The sequence below is a fragment of the Vanacampus margaritifer genome, chromosome 13, assembly GCF_051991255.1.
Source record: "Vanacampus margaritifer isolate UIUO_Vmar chromosome 13, RoL_Vmar_1.0, whole genome shotgun sequence".
Classification (NCBI taxonomy): Eukaryota; Metazoa; Chordata; class Actinopteri; order Syngnathiformes; family Syngnathidae; genus Vanacampus; species Vanacampus margaritifer.
This window is the reverse complement of record NC_135444.1, coordinates 3,832,203-3,856,037: the sequence shown is the minus strand read 5'-3', so window position 1 is coordinate 3,856,037 and position 23,835 is coordinate 3,832,203. Positions and strand designations below refer to the sequence as shown.

The 23,835-nt window shown below is 39.2% G+C and overlaps 1 protein-coding gene across 1 annotated transcript; it reads left to right on the top strand.

The window, feature by feature from the left end:
- The first annotated feature begins 8 nt into the window (after positions 1–8).
- tie1 (tyrosine kinase with immunoglobulin-like and EGF-like domains 1) lies at positions 9–23,809 on the top strand. Its single transcript, XM_077585127.1, has 24 exons — positions 9–497; positions 2,897–3,193; positions 3,278–3,388; positions 3,518–3,673; positions 5,608–5,739; positions 6,559–6,699; positions 6,820–6,948; positions 8,253–8,398; positions 8,913–9,057; positions 9,141–9,299; positions 9,430–9,570; positions 10,458–10,760; positions 11,307–11,597; positions 14,954–15,147; positions 15,270–15,416; positions 15,493–15,556; positions 15,648–15,758; positions 17,811–18,001; positions 18,227–18,340; positions 18,577–18,647; positions 20,926–20,966; positions 21,078–21,174; positions 21,249–21,348; positions 21,507–23,809. Exons 1-24 carry the CDS (start codon positions 341–343, stop codon positions 21,576–21,578), a joined length of 3,510 nt encoding a protein of 1,169 aa, XP_077441253.1. The 5' UTR covers positions 9–340; the 3' UTR covers positions 21,579–23,809.
- Positions 23,810–23,835: the final 26 nt, after the last annotated feature.

Sequence of the window (23,835 nt, the reverse complement as noted above, 5' to 3'; positions counted from 1 at the left end):
TATCAAGTTCTGAACAAAATCATTCCCTTCATCAGATGCATTCACACTTGAAGCAAATAGAATGTTCAAAGAGAGCGAAACGATTAAACTCATAACAACATTAAAGAGAATGAGGCGCTATGGAGCGCCAGCGGCAGTCGGCTGTCTGTGACGCTTTTCCTTCCTTTCCCACCCAGTGAAAACGGAGTCACACTGCGAGTTGGTCTGCTTGGTTTCAATCGATACAGGAGAGCTGTTAGCAAAGATTTTTTTTTTAAATAACTTCTTTCAGGAAATTATTTTTGATTGGAACATTTCGCCGATGTATGCGTAAAAAGGCGCTGCGTTCAGCTTGCGACGCATGGCCACTGCTTTTGACATACACGACTGGCAGCTCTTCTCAGTAATTAAAAGTCACACTAGGGGACTATTTACAAACAGCCACCTGTTGTCACCGAGGATTCCAAACAGTATGAAGATCGTGTGCCTGTGGTTGTTGTGCATCGTGGATCTGTCAGGTAAGAATGACAATTAAGGAACGCTTTTATATCTTAAACTTAACTATCGACGTATAGCTAATGCCAATTTATATATTGATTTATTGGTAAGTTAAACCTATGGGCTAAAATTTAGAGTAAAATGTCGTGGTGAGGTTAAACGTTTCAGAAAATGGGTACGGATGTTTTGTTTAAGTCACGAGAAATCTGGAGCAAAATGTGAACCCTCTTGAGAGAAAAGAAGCTCATCCACGTTTCCTGGCATTGTTCTGTGGGTCTGTGGTTTAAGGAATGTTGGATAAACTGATATTGTTTCAGGATAGTTTCATTAGTGTACAATGCAGGAGGTTTGTGAGAAATCCTTTGGTTTGCTAATATACTTTTTGTTAAAATACATTTTTATACAGGGTTAGGGTTATGTATTTTTATGTCATAACTATTTTTGCATACTAGCACATTCTCTGACCATTTGCACAATAAGAATATAATGTAATACAATAACTGCATTAACGATTCTGCCTATGATGCAATACAGTTCTTCTATACCAATGCAAGCTATATTTAAGAAAAGTAATTTGAATTTACTTAATTTGAATTTATAGCCTACATCAGCTGCACATTAATACAATGTGGGGAACTGACCCATTTAATTCTCAAGAAGAAGAGGAGGAAACTTTCCCACATTTTAATCATGTGAAACTGATGTAGTACAACAACAATAATGAATATATTGTCAAATGGATCTCTGAATGTGTCAACAGAAACTGAAACGTATTATTTACAGTTCAGAATATTTAATACTGCTCTTGTATTGATTTTGTTATTTTGTACAAGTGGTTATTATCTTGTGGCTGGTATGGAAGACAGCTCACTCAGTAGGTAGGCACTAGGCATGTATATGTGCACTATACATTCCATTAAAGGGGAAGTCAACCCCCAAATATGTTTTTGACAATATGTTCTATGCAGCCCCACTAGTCTAAATATGGTATTCTGTTTAATATTGTGTTGGTGGAATATGAGTCAAGCAGACTTTTCTTTTTAATCCATTTCAGGGGGCAGCCATTTTGCCACTTGCTGTTAACTAAAGATGACATTAATGTTGCTCAGGTCTCAAGTAACAATCACAGCGCAGCTTCAGAAAACAGGTGAGCTGTGATTGGTCGTTGCCTGAGCCCTGAGCAACTGTGATGTCATCTTCAGTCGGCAGCAAGTGGCAAAATGGGCCCCCTGGGATGGATAAAAACTGCTGGATTTTGCTTCCTAACTCATATTCCACAAAGATAATATTAATCAGAATGTCATGTTTAGACTAGTGAGGTTAAATATAACATGTTATTGTCAAGAAATGTTTAAGGTTGACTTCCACTTTAAAAAATCAGGTGTAAACATTCACAGTACAGGTATTCATATCATGTACCTGTGTGTGTCATATAGAGATAAATAGTGTGATAGAGAGATTGGGGTGAGTGATCGACAGAGGACAGAGTATTTTTTTTTTTTAAATATTACCCCCCCCCCCCCCCCCCACACACACACACACACACAAATGAATCCAATAATTTCTTAAAGGAATTCATTTAATTTAATTAATTTAATTAATTAATGTTTTCAGTCATCTTTAGAATATAACTTTTCTCTATATTCTCTTGCTTAAATAAAACAAAGTACAATGCATGGATTAGCTATCATACTGTACATCTGATCACAACGATAACAGTATTTAAGTGACCTAATATGCATGTTTGTGGAATGTGGGAGAAAGACAGAGTGCTAGAAAAGAAGCTACAAAAGCTACAGCATGCAAATATACACACAGGCAGGGCTGGACTGGCCATCTGGCATTGGGCAGAGGCACGGTGGGCCGATGCGGATTATTCTTTTGCTCCATTTTACCCAAAGAGACCTAGCTCATAATTTAGAGGCAGCAGCCCGTTGATCAATTTAAAAAATAGACAGCAAACTGAAACAATCAACATCAGTAGTAGAGGTACGTGGTAGCCAGGGGTGGTCAGGAGTCGGGCTGGCTTGCCAGAGCCGATTTTTTTGCCAGTCCAGGCCTGCATAGAGGAAGAGATTTAGACCCTCAGTCACCATGTTGCCTTTACAACAGAGTTGGGCAATCTCGGTCCTCGAGGGCCGGAGTCCTGCAGGTTTTGGAGGTTTCTCCCTTCCAACACAAGCTGATTCCAATCAATAGGATTGTTATCAGGCTTCTGCAGAGCTTGCTGATTAGCTGATCATATATCAGCTGTGTTGGAGAAGGGCAACAAGCAAAACCTGCAGGCCTCCGGTCATCGATGCCCACCTCTGGTTTACAAGGATACATTTCCTAATTGTAGAGCAATTGATCAAATATGTAAATATGTTGCTTACAGCAGAGTAGTGGATCGCTTTAACAATAAACTCATGTCTTACAGATGCTGTAATTGACTTAACAATGATATCCACGGCAGAGGTCATCCAAGTGAATCGCTTCTCCATCTCATGTATTAACGGAGAGCGCAACCCTGCACACGTGGAACTGGATATTAAGAGAGACAAGAAAATCCTCATCTTCCCAAAGATGCCAAACTTCAAACTGCATAAAGTGCGAAACAAGAAAATAGTGGCCAGAGAGTTCCGAGACCTGGATAACATTGGTATATTTTACTGTGAATCAGCTCAGGAAGTTCCTCCGCTTGAGACGGTCACAATGATCAACAACTTCGGCAGAGGTGCGCTCACTTTTTATCTTGTTAGGATTGCCTTTTGATTTCAGATTCATTTGTAAGAAACGACTGCATGTGTGATATTTACAGCAAATTTTGTCCCAACTCACCTGACAATGACTGCTAACAAAGGCGAAACAGTTCACCTCAGCATGGTACTCCTGAGTTCCCAAAAGAGGGATGTGACCTGGAAGTACAACGGTATGCCAGCTATTTTTATTATTATTATTATTTTTGAATTTATTTTTTTGAATTTATTTTTTACAAGAAAAACCCATCCTGTTGCAGCATACATTGAAGTTTATGTCAATAACAATGTACTTTGTGTAGGAAATTACTATTACATGACTCACTGGAACGACATGGTCAACCGCACCGCTGTGTTGACAGTAGAGAATGCAGCTATGGCCAATCAAGGCATCTACAGTGCCAGCTATGTGGGGGACAGTCCTCTTCACGGGGCCTGGATGAGGCTCATTGTCAGAGGTTTGTCATATGCCGATCTTATGTCCGCTGAAACAGAAGCACACCCCATCATAAGGGATTTGAGCACCTCGAGCACCAGATGTAGCAATACTTTTATTGGCAGACAGATGCTCATTCAACATACACTTTGCTCATGCATGTAATAGCAAGTGCATAAAATATATTTACAGCTATAATGCTCAATAAATCAGTAACGTGTGTTTCTGTGTCGACCTGGCAACTGTAAATTGTCTCCATTGTCTGTGGACATGCGACCTGAAGGTAATGTGCACAAAGACACAGATTGGAGTACAATTAATAATACTCTATAAATGTATAAATGTTTAACACTGACACTAGTGTGGAGTACTTTCAACAATACTCAGTGTTTACCAGTGTAGATTTTTAACACTATACAGTGTTGGAGTAGCACTGGTTAAGTGTGAAAAGAAAAGTAACACTTTTCTAGTGTTAGATTTAACACTCTCAGTGTTAATCTAACACTGGCGATTTTACTGTGTAGCTGTATGGCTCTGCTGTTGGTTGAGCAGATTACTGATTATGTACTAAAGGCCTAGATACACAAATCCAACGTCGGGAGTCGGACAGGGTTGGGCCGTTGGCACGCGCCGTCTGATCAGTGTCAGGAGGTTGGAGTTTGGTGGAGGACCCAAATGCAGGGAGCAAAAGCAGCCAGGCAAAGTTGCAGTCAAAACGGGGATTTAATTAAGAAAAAGGCACAAGGTACTTGGCGAAAATAACAAAATCAACAATATCCAAAAACACAAGTCAAAGCAACTAACCAAACAGGAACACGGCTAAGCAAGGAAATGATGACGACGGGACATGGCATGGGTGTGACAGCGACAATGACTCAACAAGGACAGAAAGAAAGCAGGGAGCTAAATACACATAGTAACAAGACAATTACTGCATTTGATCACTGCCATTAGCTGTTAGCAAGCGAATCAGTGCACGGGACAAGAAGAGGAAGTGACAAACGCGGATAAACAGTACTGATGGAAAGCCTGGACCATTTTTTGCCTCTAGGCCCGGTTGCCTTTAGGAATAATGACTACCGCCGCCAATAGTATGTAAGAGAATTACTTCTCGCGCATGCGCTAAAGGAACGTAAGAGTCGAGGTCGGTACGGTGTGTATTTACGTCATTTCTCTATGCGACGTGCCGACGTCTGGGCCGGTACCACAGGGGGTAGGCGTCAGTCACATCTGGCCGACGTCAGATTGGTGTATCTAGGCCTTAACGTGACGTTCGCACAATGAAATATGGCAGTGAATTGAATTCATTGTGATTTGATTTTTTTGCCAATATTGCTGGATTGCTGTTTTGTTTGTGCAGTTCTATACCACTTTTCACTATAAACACAACAATAAATGCATCTGTAACTTAATGCATTTTTTCCTCTTCGCAATACTCATAAGACTTTTTCTTGCATCATACATTGTATAATGTAGGTACATTTGCAATGTTGCGTCTGTATGTACAGTATTGTAAAGTTTCAGATCTGCAGTATGGATATTGTCCAATATTAAAAGTTGCTATTATTACAGTTGAGATTTAGTGAAACATAGAGGAAAGTTGATTTTGCCCGCATTGAATGAGGTGTAAAATCACTGCAGGATACTGTCCACATGCTGTACTTTATTATTCTTAAGAGACATTAGTCAGACATTTCCAGCCGCCATCTGTTCCGCTTCAGGATTTCAGTTTTCTTGTAAATTCTCAATTCCTGTGTGCATTGTATGTCATAATTTGATTCAGTGAACATCTGATAATAATTCAGAAAAAGCGGGCCAAAATACAATACACTAGTTTATATACTTAAAGCCAGAATCAGATGCAGTTAGACAAAAGGAAACCAAAACATTGTATTTGAATTTAGTAGGATGAAGTTTTGAAAGTTGTAATTTATGACAAAAAAAACTTTTTTGTAGTTTGCCCAAATAAGAAATGGGGTCCTGACTGTGACAAAGACTGCCCAGAATGCCTCAATGGTGGAGTGTGTCATGATTTGGATGGAGACTGTATCTGCCCTCCTGGATTCATGGGAACGCGTTGTGAGACAGGTTGGTACTCATGAAGAGATGGGGTGATAGTACAAAGTAGTAATACAAAGTTTGAAGTGATGGAATTTGAAATGTTAGCAAAAGAAACATACTACCGAGTTACATAAAGAAAATCTATTGCGCTGATCATTTTGGGGGAAGCCAGCAAGCATAAAAGCCATGTTTTGTATGATTGAATTCACCACAAGTGTGCGGTGATTGACTTGCACGACATTGTGTTTAACACTTTGAATAACTGCTGAATTGCTGTTGATGAAGCTGCCAGCACCAATCGTCACAGTGAATTGAAATAAGCCAGATAAAAGGAAATGCAGAGTTGACAGGAGTTTTGTCGAAGGTGATATGGCATGACTCCTTCTTGTGACTGCCGCCCAAGTCAGCCCTTAGATCACTAAAAAGTTCCAACAATGCTTTGCTGAAATTTTTTTGTTTCTGCCATTTCAAACGTGCGTTCACCTTTTGCATCTACCTTTCAGACACTATTTAAATACAAAAAAGTAACCATAATAAGTCGCCCTAGGTTTGATAAATCACATTGCGCATGCTAAATGAAATATTTTTTTCAATATCTTCGTCTCTGAGTGCGCAAATTGAACTGCACTTTTGGGTGTTTGGCAGATGTAATCCTGGTTCCGCCCAATTAGTAGATCTATTCTTAGATTTTTGCACACCTCAAAACTTTAGCAAATCTGGCCCCATTTGTTATCTGAGAATTTCTGACTGGACTGCAGGGGTCAAAATATGCACCCCAAATATACTGAAATTAATCTCCTAGTAGTTTAAGAAAACACACATGTATGCTTCTCTGATGGTTTGTAGCCTGCAGAGAAGGAATGTTTGGCCGAAACTGCCAAGAGTCATGCAGTTCAGAATTAGACTGCAAGGGGCTGCGGTTCTGCTTACCAGACCCTTATGGTTGTTCTTGTGGTACCGGCTGGCATGGGAACCGATGTGAGAAGGGTAAGCACACTTTAACTTGATCAGCACTGAATAATGGGAATATAATTCAATAATGTACTGTGCTTGTTTCAGTTTTTACTACAATTATTGTATCCATATTTGGTTCTTTTTCATTGTCAGCATGCCATAATGACATGTATGGACCAGACTGCAGGCTAAGCTGTAGATGTCAGAACGGAGGCGTGTGCAATCGCTTTAGTGGGTGCCAATGTCCCACAGGATGGAGGGGACCAAACTGTGAAAAATCTGGTAAGTTTTACAGTATGTTGAGTCTGTCTCAATTGGTAGATTCTTAACAGTTAATATTATAAAATCAACAACATGTATTTATGTTGGTCCTCCTTAATAGTCCTGCCAAATATATTGAAGTGCCATTTTTGTGTGTGTTTGTTTTGTGTTTGTTGTTTGAGGATGTTTTTTATAATGCATGCAACAGGCACATTGCATTAATTAATAAATGAATCCATATATTCTATTGTGTGTGTGTGTGTGGTCTTGTTTTTGTTACATAGTGGGGCCAACATTTCGGGATTTCACAGAGTTGTGGGGCCCACCCGTCCATGTTGGGGCCATTTTTCTGGGCCCCACAAGTTTAGACCTCTTTTTGAGGGTCAAAACTTAGTTTTAGAGTTTAGGTTTGAATTGGGTTATGGTTGAGGTTAGGGTAAGGAATGGGGGTAGGCATTCATTTTTCATGGTTTGGGTTAGGGGAAGGAGCTAGAAAATGCATTATGTTAATGTGATGGTCCCACAAAGATAGTAAAAGTTTTGATTGATGTATTGATTGATGGATTGATGTATTGATTGATGGATTGATTGATTGATTGATTGATTGATTGATTGATTGATTGATTGATTGATTGATTGATTGATTGATTGATTGATTGATTGATTGATTGATTGATTACCCGGAATAGAGTTATTCCGTAGAATTGTTGAAAACATAGCACATAACTGGTGAAGAGGCCAGCAGCAGCATTAAAGAAATGTCCAATATGTGGCAACAAATTGATTAAGAGCTAATAGAGTCCAAATTGTAAAAAAAATAAATAAATAAATAAAATTAATAATAATAATAATAATAATAAATAATTTGGAATTATATCAGTCACATAAATCAAGAAAATAAAATATCAAACTTTTTTAAATATCATGATTATATTGTTGCAATTTCCAGTTGGTCCGATCAAGGGTTGCCGATGGCAAGTCAGTGCATGCTTTTTTATGTTTATTTAATTTTTTTAATGCAGGATGTCGTCCTTGACACAACCCACCCATTTGTTATGGATTTGGTGCCTGCCGGCAGTGGCTGGGTACTGGGTCACCTAGCATGTACTAGGCCAGTCCACTAGCAGGGCGAGCTCTTGCTACAATTGAATCGATAAACAAAATGATTAAAAAAAATAATAAGTCCCCCCATTTCTGATTCTGAATTGACTGTTAAATTAATGATTAAACCATTAAGTAAATGATAAAAAAATGTGTTCTAATGTTTTTGTTAAAATTCTTCTTCTTCTCCTTCATCTTCTACAACCTCTCTTCTCTCTCACCAGACCGGGCCCCAGAGATTTTGGACTTGGATAGTAATTTGGAGTGGAATCTCAATTCGAGTCCAACGATCTATTGTTCAGCCACAGGCAATCCACTGCCCAGTCATAACAGCATTGAGCTCCGAAAGTTGGACAGCACCGTGCTCAAGGTAAGCCCAACAATTATTCCCCAGAAAGTCCAAAGCCAGTATGAAACTTGAAGTTCCCATATTGAATACCCTCAAATCTATCAAGCTTCTCTATGTAACCATTCCTCACGTTTCCAAGAGAATCACTGTTGTACCTCAAAATTCAAACACCCGAAGGGATATGCGTTTCAGAAACTGCCACAAATTTTGGTGGCTGTTATGAGTGAGTTAGATTGCAAGACGTCAACATGCCACTTGAGACCTCATTCCACCTAGCATTAGTTGGCACATTGAAAGCATTAATTGGCACATTTTGTTTTATATTTGTTTTTTTGTTTTTTTGTGGCTTTTTCTCACACTTCTTAAAAGGACTGAAAGAATAAAGGTGAAAAAGAAGAAAAATATAATGAATATTGTAAATTAGAGCAGCATCCAGGAACAACCTTGAGGTTCCACAGTCAAGCTTTTTAACAGCAGCATTGCCTATAATAAACATGTTTTATGTGTCTTCACCATTCATGCATTTTACCCTCAGGCATCACACACTGTCATGAATTCTAATAAAAGTATAGCCATGTTTGAGATTCCACGTCTGAGTGCTGAACAAGGAGGATTATGGGAGTGCAGGGTGTCAACCAATGGTGGCCAGGACTCCCGTAAATTCAATCTTACCATTAAAGGTCTGTCTAAGGGAATAATCAGTAATCAAATAAAGGGGAAGAGAAGGACGTGACAGTACAGGTTTGATCTCATTCTTCTTCAGAACCACCAGTGCCCACCACTGCTCCCATACTGCTGGAAAAGAGGAGCAAGCAGCTGCTTGTGATGCCAATGGACTGTCACAAAGGAGACGGGCCCATTGTCTCCACGACACTCCTCTACAAGCCTGTAGAGAATGGAGATTCTTGGTCCTCCATTATCGGTAAAGATATAATTCATTATGAAATCTACTTCTACTGCAAGTAATTATAAGTCAGAGTTTAGAGTACAACAGTACTTCATTGAGCTAGTCATGAAATATAGTGTTATAATTACTTTGTACTTCAATCCAGTGTATAGTGACAAAGAGCCCATCACACTGATGAATTTAGAGCCTTCAACACGCTACCGTGTGCGGGTCCAGCTGACTCGCCCTGGCGCGGGAGGAGAAGGGGCTCCAGGTCCGGAGGCCATCATGGAGACTGATTGTCCTGGTAAGGCCCACAAACAGAAAGTGATCGACAATTTGACTTGAAATGTCAATATGGTTTTGTTGTGCCTGGCTACAAATATAAAACAGGTTTAAACATGGGGCATCCTACTAGACATTTTACTGTTTTCCATTTAAATGTGCTTCACACGGCGGCTGACCAGCCATGGATGGCACTGCTGGATAGCAAAAAAATAGAGAGCAAAAGACAGTCTGGTAGTCCACAGGTAACTCACTTTTTTAATAGGAAAAAGGTCGGCTTCTTGACGCTACCACGCGTCACGATCAAGCGTAGAATTCTGCATGCGACCGCTCAGGTCCAAAGCATTAAATACACTGACGGCAAAATGAAAAAGTGCTGCATAGGCATAACAAAAACAAAGAGACGCCACCTTGTGGCACGGTTCCATACTACGGATCGTTACATCGTGCAGTCCAGAATATCAATGATTCCCAAACTGTTTCAAATGGATTTGTCTGTGCTGATAAAACTTAGAAATATTGATCAATTCTCAGCGGAATGTGTGGAGGAAACTAGTGTCTGCTCAGTAACAAGTTGGCCAAGACGTTTGTCATCTTCACATGGATCACCGTGCACATGAAGTGCAGAGCATAAGTACAGCGGTCAAGTATTGTCTCGGCCTTGCCACCTATTTGTCTCTGAGCTCTTCGAGTGTTTCGTTTGATGCAATGACTTGTTTTGACTCTGGTGTGTTATGAGGAAGTTTGTGAATAAAGCCACTAATGTGGTAACAAGGGTGATCCAAGTGAGAATACATTGGAATACACTGTGTCTAAGTGTACACCTAAGGAAAGAAAGAAACTTAATTGGGTGAAATGCACAAGGCCGTTAGTACCCATCAGTTCATCCTGTGTTCTCTGTCACTGCAGAGCCCACAGTTCAACCTGAGATTGACATCAGCTTGGTGGAAGGTCGCAATGTGACTGTGCGATGGCGACTGCCCAGCAACAGTGGCATTAATGTCGACACAGCCAGTGGCTTTTTAGTGCAGCTCTTCGGGCCGCCACCCCACAGTGAGAAACTCCTGGAGGAGACCACCCTGTTAAATGTTCTGTCCAAAAAGTTCTACAACATGGAGTATCAACAAGACTACACGGTGGTGGTGCGCCTCATCAACTGTGGCACCCAGGGGCCTCGTTCCAAACCCTACCACATCCGCATCAACAGCCAGGGTAACTAGTCATTCAAATTAGGTTGGAAAGGAGCAAAGCTGCCATTAAATCTTTATCTTAATGTTGGCTATGATGTATTTACAAAAATAATGGCTGGAGAAGAGTTCCTTAGATTTTATTGAGCATGGTTGGCTCTTACTGGTTGCTTGCGGAGCCTCTCTACCCGCAAACCGGGGGTGAGTTGAGGACATGTTAAGTAGTTGGATGCCCAACGTGTTTCCAGAATAACAGACCCGAGAGATTTGTTTTGAAGCAACATACTGTACTCTTTGTCAGTAGTGTCCAAACTTAGTCCTCGAAGGCCGGATTCCTGCAGGATTTGGATGTTTCCCTACTCCAACACACCTGTTCCAATGAATAGGATCGTTATCAGGCTTATGCAGAATATGCTGATGAGCTTCAGGTGTGTTGGAGAAGAGAAACATCCAAAACTTGTAGGACTCCCTCCCTTGGGACCGAGTTTGGACACCACTGCTCTATGTGGTTCATGTGCAATACTCAATCACTGTTAATGATCCTAACAAGTGTCACATGTTCTTGTCTCAGGTCCATCACCCCCACGTAGCGTCCAGGCCCTGTCCCTGTCCCTGTCAGCCATCCAGTTGAGGTGGCAGCCCCCCGAGGACATTAATGGAGGCGTCATGAAATATGTCATTGAGTACCAGCCAGTCGGCCAGGGGAACCCACACATTTGGCTAGACACAGACGATGGGAACAAGACAACAAAAGATGTTACAGCGCTCAACGGCAGCACACTCTACCAGTTCAGAGTGAGGGCTTTTTCCAAGGTGCCAGGAGAGTGGAGCAAATTTGTTCAAGCCGTTACACATGGAGATGGTAAGTTGGTAAGATTCAATACAAAAATAACATCTTCAACGTAAAAATCGTTTTGGTATAACATACTAAAAACTAATAACATCTGGCATCTGGCTACTGAAGGCTTGAACTGTCAATGTGGAGTAAACAGTTTTAACTGGGCTATGTCATTCGAATGTACTGTAAAGTCAAGTGAACAAATTGGTAAAGTTGTTCAAACATATTGGTAAAACGTAGGCTAAATGCTTAATACCAGAGGTGGGCCCATCAATGAATTTTGAGCGTCCGTCATTCGGCAATCGTCAACCGTTAAAAACGCCCTTCTGTCATCGTCAATACGTCAATATTTCAAGCTGAAACAAACTGTAATCGTAAATCCGTCAACATTATTTCAACCGGGCTTCTGTCATCACTGAATTATAGCCGCTAGTTATGAGCGCAGTCAGTCGCCACTCCGTCAATCGTTATTTTAATCACGCTTCCATCATGCTAAATTACACTTTGTCCCCACTATTTTCTGCTTGACATTGTTTATTATCTCACTATTCTTTTTGTCGCTAATGTTGCCACATATAGTATCTGCACGCGGTCATAACTACAGCGCACGACCAACCACTGATCTGTATAGATTACTGGATAGCCGATAGGCCAAGACTTTTGAAGCCGCCATATTACTACTCCTAAGAAACGTTTCTTGGCATACGATCCTATACAGGGAGTCCTCGAGTTATGGCGGAGTTCCGTTCCTACGCTTGCGATGTAACCCGAATTTCGACTTAAGTCAGATTTCACCGTTAACGTCGATATTTACATCAAAATATTTTGCACCGTAATTTTAAAAAACATATTTGCGCGACGCGGAAGGCACCGGAACCAATATTTCATGTTTCACACAGACATTCATTGCTGACGGACGGCAGAGTGGAGCTAATTCAAACTTAGACACGGAAATGTGACGCGCTTGATGGTGAGCCGACTTGCTCGATGGATGACAGTTGCTGGAGGTAACAACAACACAACTTTAAATAACTTTAAAATGGCATGATTACTGTGGAAAGTTAACAAAAAAGAAGGTGCTACGGACGAGGCACGGACACCGTAAAGTCGAAACGACGTAGGTCGCGTACGACGCAACTCCAGGACTCCCTGTTCATTTACAGTATTGAAGTATGCTTGAAGTATACTCAAAATTAGGAGAGTATACTTTCAGTTTACTTTTCTTGTACTTTTTGGAAGTATACTCCACCAAGTAAATGTTAAGTGTACTTGTAAGTATACTAAACATATACTAAAAGTTTACATACTTTAGTATATACTTAAAAGGCACCAAAATTATAGGTTAGATTTATTTATAAAGGCCTCACGATCAGGTGGCTAGATAGCCTAGAGGTAAGGGTCACTACATTTAGTACCAGTGTTCGCTGGTTTGATCCCTGTCAATTTATCACTGGGCTTTTTGCTGTAAACTAAACTGTGGACATAAGTTTACCACAAAGTATACTTTCAAGTATGTACTATATAGAATAGTATAGTATAGTATAGTATGTACTTTATAGTGTACTTAAATACACTATAAAATATATTTGAAAGTATGCTTATTAATATACTTAAGTATACTTTAAGTATACTAAAATGTTCCAATTTAGTCCCAAGGAGTTTACTTAAAGTTTACTTTTAGTACAAGAATAAGTACACTCAAAAAATAAACTTAGGTATACTTAAGTTTACTCTATATTATGTACTTAAAGAATACTACTTTTTGGTAAGGGTACTTAGTAGAATTGGCATGATTAATGATTTTTTAAATTTGCATGGAACTTTTCCCCCCAAAATATATTTACATTTATGACTGAAATGTCTTCTAATTAGTAGATTAACATCTTAGCTGTTCACAATGGGTACTTCTGCAAGCCTCTGGCCAATAGTTTTTAGACTGGATTCGGGTTTGAATTTCCCGCGCTCTGTCTGCGGATGTGACATAATGAAGTGAAGTGTATGTGCTGCTTCATTTTTGTCAGCGGGTGGCAGTAGCGATTCAAAATTGAATATTCTACGTTCAGCAGCTTTAAACATAAACAAGAGGACTTCAGACATTTTAAAACTTGTCTTAAATACATGTATAAATTATATGCTTAAAATAATGTCAACAGGAGGAAACGAAGAAATAAAGAATTATACCTGTAATTCAACAAAAGATGTCTCTGCCAAATCAAATCTTGGGGTCTAAGGAACTGAGCGATAAAAGAAAAAGGGGGTGTTCAAAGCAGCACTTACAGTACTGTACTTTTTTTTTTTAAATAGTGAACACCACGCCGGACCTCTCTGTTAATATTGATAGAATGCCCACCTCTGCTAAAAATATTTCATTTTCTGCCATAATGCCACGAGGTATTGACATGCTCATATGCAATTGTGTCATTACTCCGTGGCATTATGGCAAAATACCCCATGTCATTATGGGAGATGTGTTTGTATTTAAATGTATTTAAAAATATATATATATATATATATATTACAGCTTGAAAAAAGTCGACATTACTTGCTTTTAGTCTGAAAATATTATTTTCAAGACCACAGTGGTTGATATGGACCTATTACTATTTTCTTATTTTTCGAAATCTTACAGGTAAATTTAGGTAAAATTTTCTTGTTCTGTTGGCAGATAATTTTGCTTATTTGAAGTAATAATTTTCTTATTTTACTATATTTTTTCCTTAAAATTTCTACAGTCCTTTTTGAAGCTAGCTGCATATCCCGCCCCCAAACACAATGTTGCTTTGTGATTGGTCCGAACGGATCGGTGGAAATCAATAGCCTTTTAACATTGATGTGTATTGCGTCAACTAGAGTGGAGCAATTAGCCCCAGAGTGATGAGAGACAAAAAATCGATTTCCAAAAGTTTCACTTCAACTCGTCACCATGGCCACAATCTTTGCTCACTAGACATAAAATCTAACAAATGTCCAAAAGGTTTCTAAACTAAACATTTGAAGCAAAAATTCATATACACAACAGCATTTAAAGACTAATGTGGTTTAGAGCTTTTTGCTAAGTTATTATACTAACAAAGGGTGAGACACTTTCAAATCTAAGTCAACTAATCCAGTCTAGGGTACAAAAACATAATGCAGTTTTGTATTTTTATTTTTTAGCAAAATATGCTTACCTGTCAAGTGAAAACCTCCTTCAATGCATTTATGGACAGTTTTGTGTTTTCCAAGTATTAGACTGGACCACCCACACGGGTTTCAGAGAGATAGATCTACTCAGGATAGTATGACAAGCTCCATTTATCTCCTTTGCCTATAAAGTCATCTGCTCCTTATTTTTTCTCCCTGTCTCTATGCTATTCTCTTGTGCAAAAAAAAAAAAAAAGGCCTGGAAAATTTAACACCGACCACCCAGGGTGTGGCTCGGAGACCTGCAGGGGACAACTACCAGCTGTTGGTGGCAGTGGTGATCTCTGTGGCGGTCACATGTACGGCCATCCTGCTGGCACTGCTTGTGTTTTTCTTAATCCGCAAAAATCAACTCAACCGTCGTCGCACATTCACCTACCAGTCTGGATCGGTAAGGAACTGATCATGTTTTGTTGTGTTTCGAATTTCAGAAAGTTAAGGCATTCTTAAATGCTGGTCTAATCTTATTTAACTCACACCACTTTGATATGTTTGCTCTGCTGACATCAACAGGGTGAGGAAACAATTCTGCAGTTTAACTCCGGAACTCTGACCCTAACCCGAAGGCCTAAGCCCATCCCAGAGCCCCTTACTTATCCCATCCTGGAATGGGAAGACATTAAATTTGAGGACGTCATCGGTGAGGGTAACTTTGGACAGGTGTGAGAAAATGATATTTTCTTCCTAATTTACTTGTGTGACCACATATCTGAGCTAACAATAATGTCACAACTAGGTAATCAAAGCAATGATCAAGAAGGATGGCAACAAGATGAGCGCAGCCATAAAAATGCTGAAAGGTGACAATCAGTTAAACAAATACAAAGCTGTATTTCAAATGCAGATGAAGTTTGTTTTTGTGGCATTTATTTACTTCTCATCTCTCTGCAGAGTTTGCCTCAGAAAATGACCATCGAGACTTTGCAGGGGAGCTGGAAGTGCTGTGTAAACTAGGCCAGCATCCTAACATCATCAACTTGATTGGAGCTTGTGAGAACCGAGGTGAGGGCCTGACACCTAGTGAGCTTTTTTTTTAGTGGCCTCTAAAATGAATGTGTGGCAATGTTAGTGTAACATAAACATGGATGTTTCATCACAATCAAGCGAAACCAGTTATAATGTGATTAACTGTTTATTCCTTTTGTTATTTGTTTCACCATGTATATTAATCACAGAAACATGTAGTGACACATGATAAACTTTCAAATCCACTGAAAGCCTTGTAGATTATGAAGGCTAATAAATAGGGTCAGTTAAATATCTTTTTACAAGCTTTTTTTTCTGTTGTAACGTCATGTGCACATGAATTCCACCTTGATGGACCCTGTCAATTTTTTTGGGATCATTACATCATCCGTATATTATCTTACTGTATAATGTTTCTTTGACCCCATTCTGATTGAGCTGAACATGCGAATCCGTTTCCCTACCACATCTTTTGCATAGAATGCTTTGTTGTAAAATAAAAAAATTAAAAAAAATTAAAATAATAAATGGCAGAATGGAGAGTAGCCTACAATCTTCAAATATATACATTCAATCCAACATGTTCTTAGTGACCCTTTAAACATCCGCCCCCTGTTGTTTAGCACAGCGAAACAAATGGTATTTGGGTCTTTTTGATCTTTCTGTACTGATCAACATTTGTTTATTCATTCAACTTCTTTGGTTTAAACTTATGACTTGTATGGGCTGAACCTGTATTGATTTAAACTTTGACTCGTGCTACCTGGGTGACATGGCTCAGTGATTGAGTGGTCGTCTCCCATCCGTAAGGTTGTGGGTTCAGCCTGTTGACGATGTCAGGGTGTCCTTGAGCAAGACACTGAACCCCAATTTGCTCCCAATGGAACGGAATCTGGCAGCGCCCTGCATGGCAGCAGTCGGCCATTGGTGTGTGTGAATGTAATTTACCAATTACCTTGGCTCTATTGGGTCAAAAATCTTTCTAAATGTCCAAAGAATGAAGGCGGGTGCAGCAAAGAACACCTTTATACCTCTTTAACAACTTTATTAATAGGAGTCTATTCTAAAAGAAATTAGTTAGTTTTGACATAAAGGAGGACACTGCAAGATCTAATCTAAAAAAGCTAATTATTCACAAGAGCATCTGCCTGGTCGCTGGAGCTGGAGCCTATCCCATCTGATTTAGGATGAGAAACTGTTTATACCCTGGAATGGTCGCCAGACAATCAATGTGGAGACACATTTTCATTCAGATTCATGAGCACCATGCATGCATGTTTTTACAATGTTAGAGGAAGCCTGAGTTACCTAGCAAAAACCCACACAAGCAAGGTCGGAGCTGAGGTTTAAACCCAGACTTGCAAAGCAAATCCCCCGTCTTACTGCCCATTCGTGAAATACACAAACAACAAGCATAGGATGTCTTGATGACCTTCAGGAGTTCTGCTGGAAGCTGTCATCAGTTAAGAGAGTCTGGCTGAGCTCTTTGAAGCTTTCATGAATAACCTCAGATGCCATTTACAAATAGTTAAAGGGAAAGTAAATTTTAAGCATTTCTTGACAATAATGTGTTATATGTGACCTCACAAGTCCAAACATGACATTCTGATTAATATTACATTTGTGGAATATGAGCTAAGCATCAAACTGCAGCAGTTTTCATCAATATCAGAAGGCGGACATTTTGCCACTTGCTGTTGAGTGAAGATGACATCACAGTTGCTCAAGTCTCAGCTTCAGAAAACAGGTGAGTTGTGATTGGTTGTTGCCTGAGCCCAGAGCAACTGTGATGTCATCTTCAGTCGACAGCAAGCGGCAAAATGGCCGCCCCCTGAGATGGGCTAAAAATTCCTGGATTTTGCTGCATAACTCATATTCCACTAATGCAATATTAACCAGAATACCGTATTTAGACTAGTGGGGCTGCATAGAACATATTAATGTCAATACATTTTTGGGAGGTTAACTTCCCCTATGACGCTATCTTTACCAAGTTTAGCAATAATCTGATTTGGATTGTCAGTTAATTTGTTTGTCACGCTTGTCTCCCTGCTATTTTACTGAAGAGAATCTTTATGTCTGTCCCAGGTTACCTGTATATCGCCATAGAATATGCTCCCTATGGTAACCTTCTAGACTTCTTGCGAAAGAGTCGTGTCTTGGAGACTGACCCTGCCTTTGCCAAGGAGCATGGCACAGCCTCGACGCTCACATCGCAACAGTTACTGCAGTTTGCTGTTGATGTGGCGACTGGGATGCATTACCTCAGTGACAAACAGGTAAGACAGCAAGTGTGAGGAAGTTGATCACAATGCGTGTATAGACTTTTTTGAAGGTATTTGGGTCATTCCAGAACTGGATCTGAATGCAGCTCTTCAAAAAGACAGCACAAATTAATAATTAATTTGTGCTGTCTTTTTAACATTTTAACATTGTGCTCATAATCAATACATTCTGCTGCCAATGTTCCCTTAGTAACTTCTTCTCTACTCATTTAAAATCAGTTCATTCACAGAGATTTGGCTGCCAGAAATGTTCTTGTTGGTGACAATCTTGTGGCAAAGATCGCAGACTTTGGTCTGTCCCGTGGTGAGGAGGTTTATGTTAAGAAGACAATGGTAAGTTTTGCATGAAAGATGACTTGACTTGAATTAGACTTACATTTTTTATTCATCAAGTTTTCTTATTAGCGTAATCATGTGTCCAACAAGTGTGGCGATACTGTAGATAGATCAACTTTGAAGTTATCAGAAAATGTATTAATAGATTAGTAGTTAATTGGATTTTTGATATGTGAGGACACAATTTACGTCATCAACCTTTAAGCATCATCATGATATTGTGTTGCATTCAGGGTCGATTGCCTGTTCGCTGGATGGCTATTGAGTCTCTGAACTACAGTGTGTACACAACCAAAAGTGATGTGTAAGTAACAATTACAGCTTCCAACAATAGAAACAAGAAAGGAAAAGCAAGCTTACGTGTTAACATGGGTAACTAGCAGTGTTGGGAATAACGCCGTTGAAACTATCGGTGTTAGGCAGCAGCATTTTTAGAATTATTATTAACGGAGCAATCAAACTAATTATTGTTCTCGTATTTGAAACGCCGTTTTCATTATTGTACATTGAATGCGTTGCGTTACAAATGACTTATTAGTTTGGGTCAACTACTGCATAATCGTAACGCACTCTGGCACCACAAAAAGGCTGCTGGTTGGGAAGAGCTCCGTTGTCGGAACCAGATCAGAGATTTGTAAATCTGTGTATCAGGTATGATCGGCCTTCAAGATTTAATCTGGATCCTGTGCGCCTTCCAATGATGTCGCATTACGACAGCTCCAATTGATGATTCATGATTCATTTTTCTCCATATAAAATACAGTTACATTTTTATGATTGTTTAAAACAGATATGTTAATGTTTTTGAATGAAAAAGGAGGGAGACGTACACAGGGTGTTAACGTAATTTCTCCTTCGATCCTGTAGCATGACATCATCAGCAGGCGCCAATATTCATGATTGGCAGTCATGGTAGCCAATCGGAGCTTATTTATTTACACGAACCAGGATAAACTTCAATTTGTCATTTTATGTGCAATAAATACTGAAGTTTATGCAGAATTACCTGGTCAATCTACTTATTTTTAATGTCCTTTGAAAACTCAAAAAAACAAAACAAATATATATATATATATATATATATATATATATATAAAGCATTTTTTTCAAGTAATGAAAATAGTTATTTTGCCCGGTAACTAATTACTTTTATAAAATAACCTTCCCAATACTAGTAACTAGTATTTAGTGCAGCCATTAGGAAAAGCCAAAAACAATTCCGTAAAGTTCATATGATGGCACTAAAAAAGTTCACCCTCTCGTAAGCTTTCAACTCTTTCAGCCTACCACAGAAAACGGCTGTCAAGACCGAACAACAAATCATCCCGCTGGCGGGATGATAGTAGTGTGTTAAGTGTGATAAGCACCACCAGGAAGTCTTGGGTATAATTTAGCAGACGTTGGTACGTCAACTGGAAACTATTTATATGCACTGAAAAACAAGTTGGAAGAAGGGCAAAAGCTCCCTGTTGAGTCGGAGCGATTTGTGAACATCAGCATTATTTGAATAAATAAACACAGAGAAACAACTAACAAAAATATGGATTTGAAGATGTAATAAAACCAAGTAGATGCAATATGACAACAATACTAACCCTATCAGATTTTACACTGTATAAGGCAAGAATTGTTGTTAAAAACAATAAATTAAACACATGAAAACACTCAACACCATAAAACGTTAAAACAATGTGTCATGCTGAGTCATAAGACATAGATTGAAAAGTTTTAAAAATGGACATAGAGGACGCTTGCCTAACTTTTTGCGGGAGATCATTCCGCAGAGAGGGACTGTCAACGAAACAGTCTTGATCCCCTCTGATTCTCCGCTTAGTCCTTGGTACTTCCAGTAGTGTTTGGTCAACAGGCAGGTGCGTAGGGGTGGAGGAGGTTAGAAATGTAAGGTAGGACAACAGCATTAAAACATTTGAAAGCAAATAAAATCATCTTAAAATGAACTCCAAAATGTACAGGGAGCCAGTAAAGGGAGGTTTGAGTTAGGAAGCGAGCAGCAGCATTTTGGACAGTAATCCAGCCGGGACGTAACAATGGCATGGATTACTGTGTCGTTGAGAAAGGAGATGTTTTATCTCAGCCATTTTCCTAAATTGAAAATGATGAAATTAACAACAGCAGTAATTTACTGGTCCAATTTAAAATCGCTATCTAATCGCTATCTCTTTTAAAACCAAATTTCAAGGCTGCTTTAGAAAAGGCGCCAGGAGTCCCAAGTCAACAGGGTGCGATGAACAATGGGACCAAGCACCATAAATTCTGTTTTCTTTTCATTGAAATTCAAGAAATGCATTGCTACCCAAGCCTTGATTTCCTCCAGACGAGACTGTAGAAGGAAATAGAATGTTGTTGTTTTTTAAGACGGAATCCAGTTGCTGTAAATACAACAAAAACAAAAGTGGCCCCAAAATTTATCCCTGTGGAACACCATATGACAGTGGGGCAGAGCAGATTCAGATCAACCAAGGCACAAAAGTTGTGTCTGCCAATTAGGATCTATACTGCCAATTAGGATCTATACCTCCAGACTCAGAGTCGACTAACAGTTCCATTGTCTTTGTTCTCAGGTGGTCTTTTGGAATTCTTCTTTGGGAAATTGTAAGCCTAGGTAAGTAAACTCAGTCTTACTTGAATCATAATTGTCCACTTCAATTACAGCCTTTTATATTAGCTGTGGATTCAAAACATTTTCATGATAGCTTTTGTGTATGTGTGTCAGGTGGCACGCCATACTGTGGTATGACATGTGCTGAGCTTTATGAAAAACTACCACAAGGCTACAGGATGGAGAAGCCCAAGAATTGTGACGATGAAGTGTAAGTCTTGTTTTCCATCTTTATTCAGTCCGTTATTCTCATCATATGAGTCAACTTGATCTGTCCATCTCCAGGTATGAGCTCATGAAACAGTGCTGGAGGGATCGGCCATATGAAAGACCCCCTTTCTCGCAAGTCTCGGTGCAGCTCAACAGAATGCAAGAGGCCAGGAAGGTAAAGAAGAAGCTCAGTCTCATTTGTGGTTATTTTACTTGACACGCCCACTATCAAAAATTACATATAGGTTGTAATATTTGCTTGAAAATTAAACAAACAAAAGAGGAGTTTTGATTAAAAAAAAACTTTTTTAAACATGCATATATTTTTTCTAGGCCTATGTGAACATGGCGCTTTTCGAGAACTTTACTTACGCTGGAATAGACGCTACTGCGGAGGAGGCCTGACTACCAGCCCCCCCAGGCCCTGGCATGCCACGTCACCTCAAGAGGAAGCCCAAAAGACTGTCACCTCGTTACTGCCACCTCCCTGCTGCTCACCGCAGAGACAGGAGGACCAAACGCTCTCTCAAAACCACCCAGTTATAGATGGAGGACTGTGAAAGGACACTGTGCGAAGGTATCTGAGGCATTGGCAGATGTGGAGCGTGGCCTCGGATGGAGGCAATCACTTTTTGAGAAGAGTCAACTTATCAGGGCTTCTTGTTGTTGGAGATGTTACACTTTTGACTGAGTGCCAAAAGTTGTGGAGTTATGTGGCTTGCTGTTTCACCACAGGGTCTGTGGGGTGCTCATGCTGGACGTTATTTGCTCTCTGTTCTTCCAAAGCAACAGACAGGGAGTGAATCACTTTCATTTAAATTCTCAGACTGTTGGAAACATGTACAATGTAGCACTTAACACCACCTATTTCAGATTTTTTATTTGACACTCGGGCCGAATCCACTAAGGGATTGCACACAAATAGCACCGGTGCTATTTGCTTGTATTGAACTCATTCACTCCCGGTCATTTTTACTGAAGCAACCCCCTTCGCTCCCGGCTGTTTTACTGGATTTTGACTGATTTTGCAAGGTCCACAGAATATTGTGTTCTATTGCCATAAAAACATAGAACCTACCAAATGAAACATTAGAGTATCTTCTTTCATTAGGAAAAAAATAATATTTCTATCTGTTTCCGTTTTGCAGCAATTAGCATTAGAATATAGCTAAGTTTCATCATTATTCACAAACCTGTTGAAAACACTGAGGAAAAGAGCTTGTTGCAACATGGACCTGGCTGATCTCTTATACTTTGCTGCCAACTACTAGCCGTTTTTTGTTGTTGTAATAACCATTGCTTTAAGTGTTCTCTTCATGTCAGAAGCTGTATCAAAGCCTCCTGTATGCTCTAGCATTAAAAACAATAATAAAATCAAATAAAAGCAAACAAACATGTAAATACGTTTTTGGGAGTGTAGGACAAAGTATTAAGTTTTCCTCTCCGTAGGCGCTCACTACATCTTAATCTTCTTTACGCTTATGTCCATAAACTCCTAGATACTGAGGTGATCGGTATGGTTTTTAGTATTAAGACGTCCATGAGAAGTTCAGCTTTCTGACCGTCTCTTTTACACTGTTAATCTCATCTTTTTATTGACCGAAGGAGTCTTTTTCTGATATTGTTCTACTACGGTGTCCTTGGCATTTATACTTTGCCATGTGTGACAGTTCAATCCTTTTGGATTCGGCCCTCTGTGCTTTATCACTGCCATGTGAACTACTGTACAGTATGCTGTATGTATATATTATAGTATTTTGTTATCAAAGTCTCCTTTAGCCTGAATGTAATTAGCACAAATGCACTAATGGTTGTTTGAATGTTAAGGGTTACAACAACATGGGTATTTTTGAAACATTTATTTTCCTGTGTGTTTTTTGTATTTTGTTCACCTACAAACTGTAATATAGATCACTGTTTGGAACCCAACACTGTTTACTACAACTTTTTTGGTGTTCGTGTGTGTTTTTGTTAAATGGTAACACCCGTTTTTGTTGTTGTTGTCATTTGCATACTGTACCTTTTTACCTACGCCAATAGTATATCCTTGTTTTGCTTTTCTTTTGTTTTTATTGTTTTTTATTTGTAATGGAATGTAAATGTATATTCAAGGGTGATATTCAGGAGTAACTGCATTCAGCAATTAGTCCATGTATGCGTGAGTAACATTTTCCTTGATTTGTCAATGTTTTATAATAGCTTACCTACACGTTTTGCTTTCTTCAGGCCTCACAGTTGTTGAGTTCAAAACTTTTTGATTTGGCAAAGAGCAAGAAACAATTTGTGCATGTGTGGCTAACCATAAGTTAATTTAAGAACCACAGACAGATGTGTGACCCTTTCAGAGTTGACATACAACTTTTATGTAATCCATTAAGACATACAGTATATACAAATCATAGTTTTTCACTGTAAAAAATAATCAGTGAATCATTGATTGCATTCTTGCCTTCAAATTTTGTGACATAAAATGTTTATGTACATACTGTTTACTCTCTTTTTTTTTTTTTTTTTTTCTGTTTACTCTCTTCATATGTATGCAATGTACACGTGTGTGCAAGAATGTCCTTCAGTGGGTATACTTTCATTTATGTCACTGAATAAAACTTGGATTTGTAAACTACAGTTATTCTTAATTCTTGTGTTATGAAAGTCTTCTATC

Excerpts from the sequence above, each read along its gene's own strand:
- tie1 (XM_077585127.1), top strand. The coding sequence starts at position 341 with ATGGCCACTGCTTTTGACATACACGACTGGCAGCTCTTCTCAGTAATT. Across the intron at positions 15,557-15,647 it reads AGCCATAAAAATGCTGAAAG|AGTTTGCCTCAGAAAATGAC; the intron begins GTGACAATCAGT and ends ATCTCTCTGCAG. Across the intron at positions 18,002-18,226 it reads ATTACCTCAGTGACAAACAG|TTCATTCACAGAGATTTGGC; the intron begins GTAAGACAGCAA and ends ATTTAAAATCAG.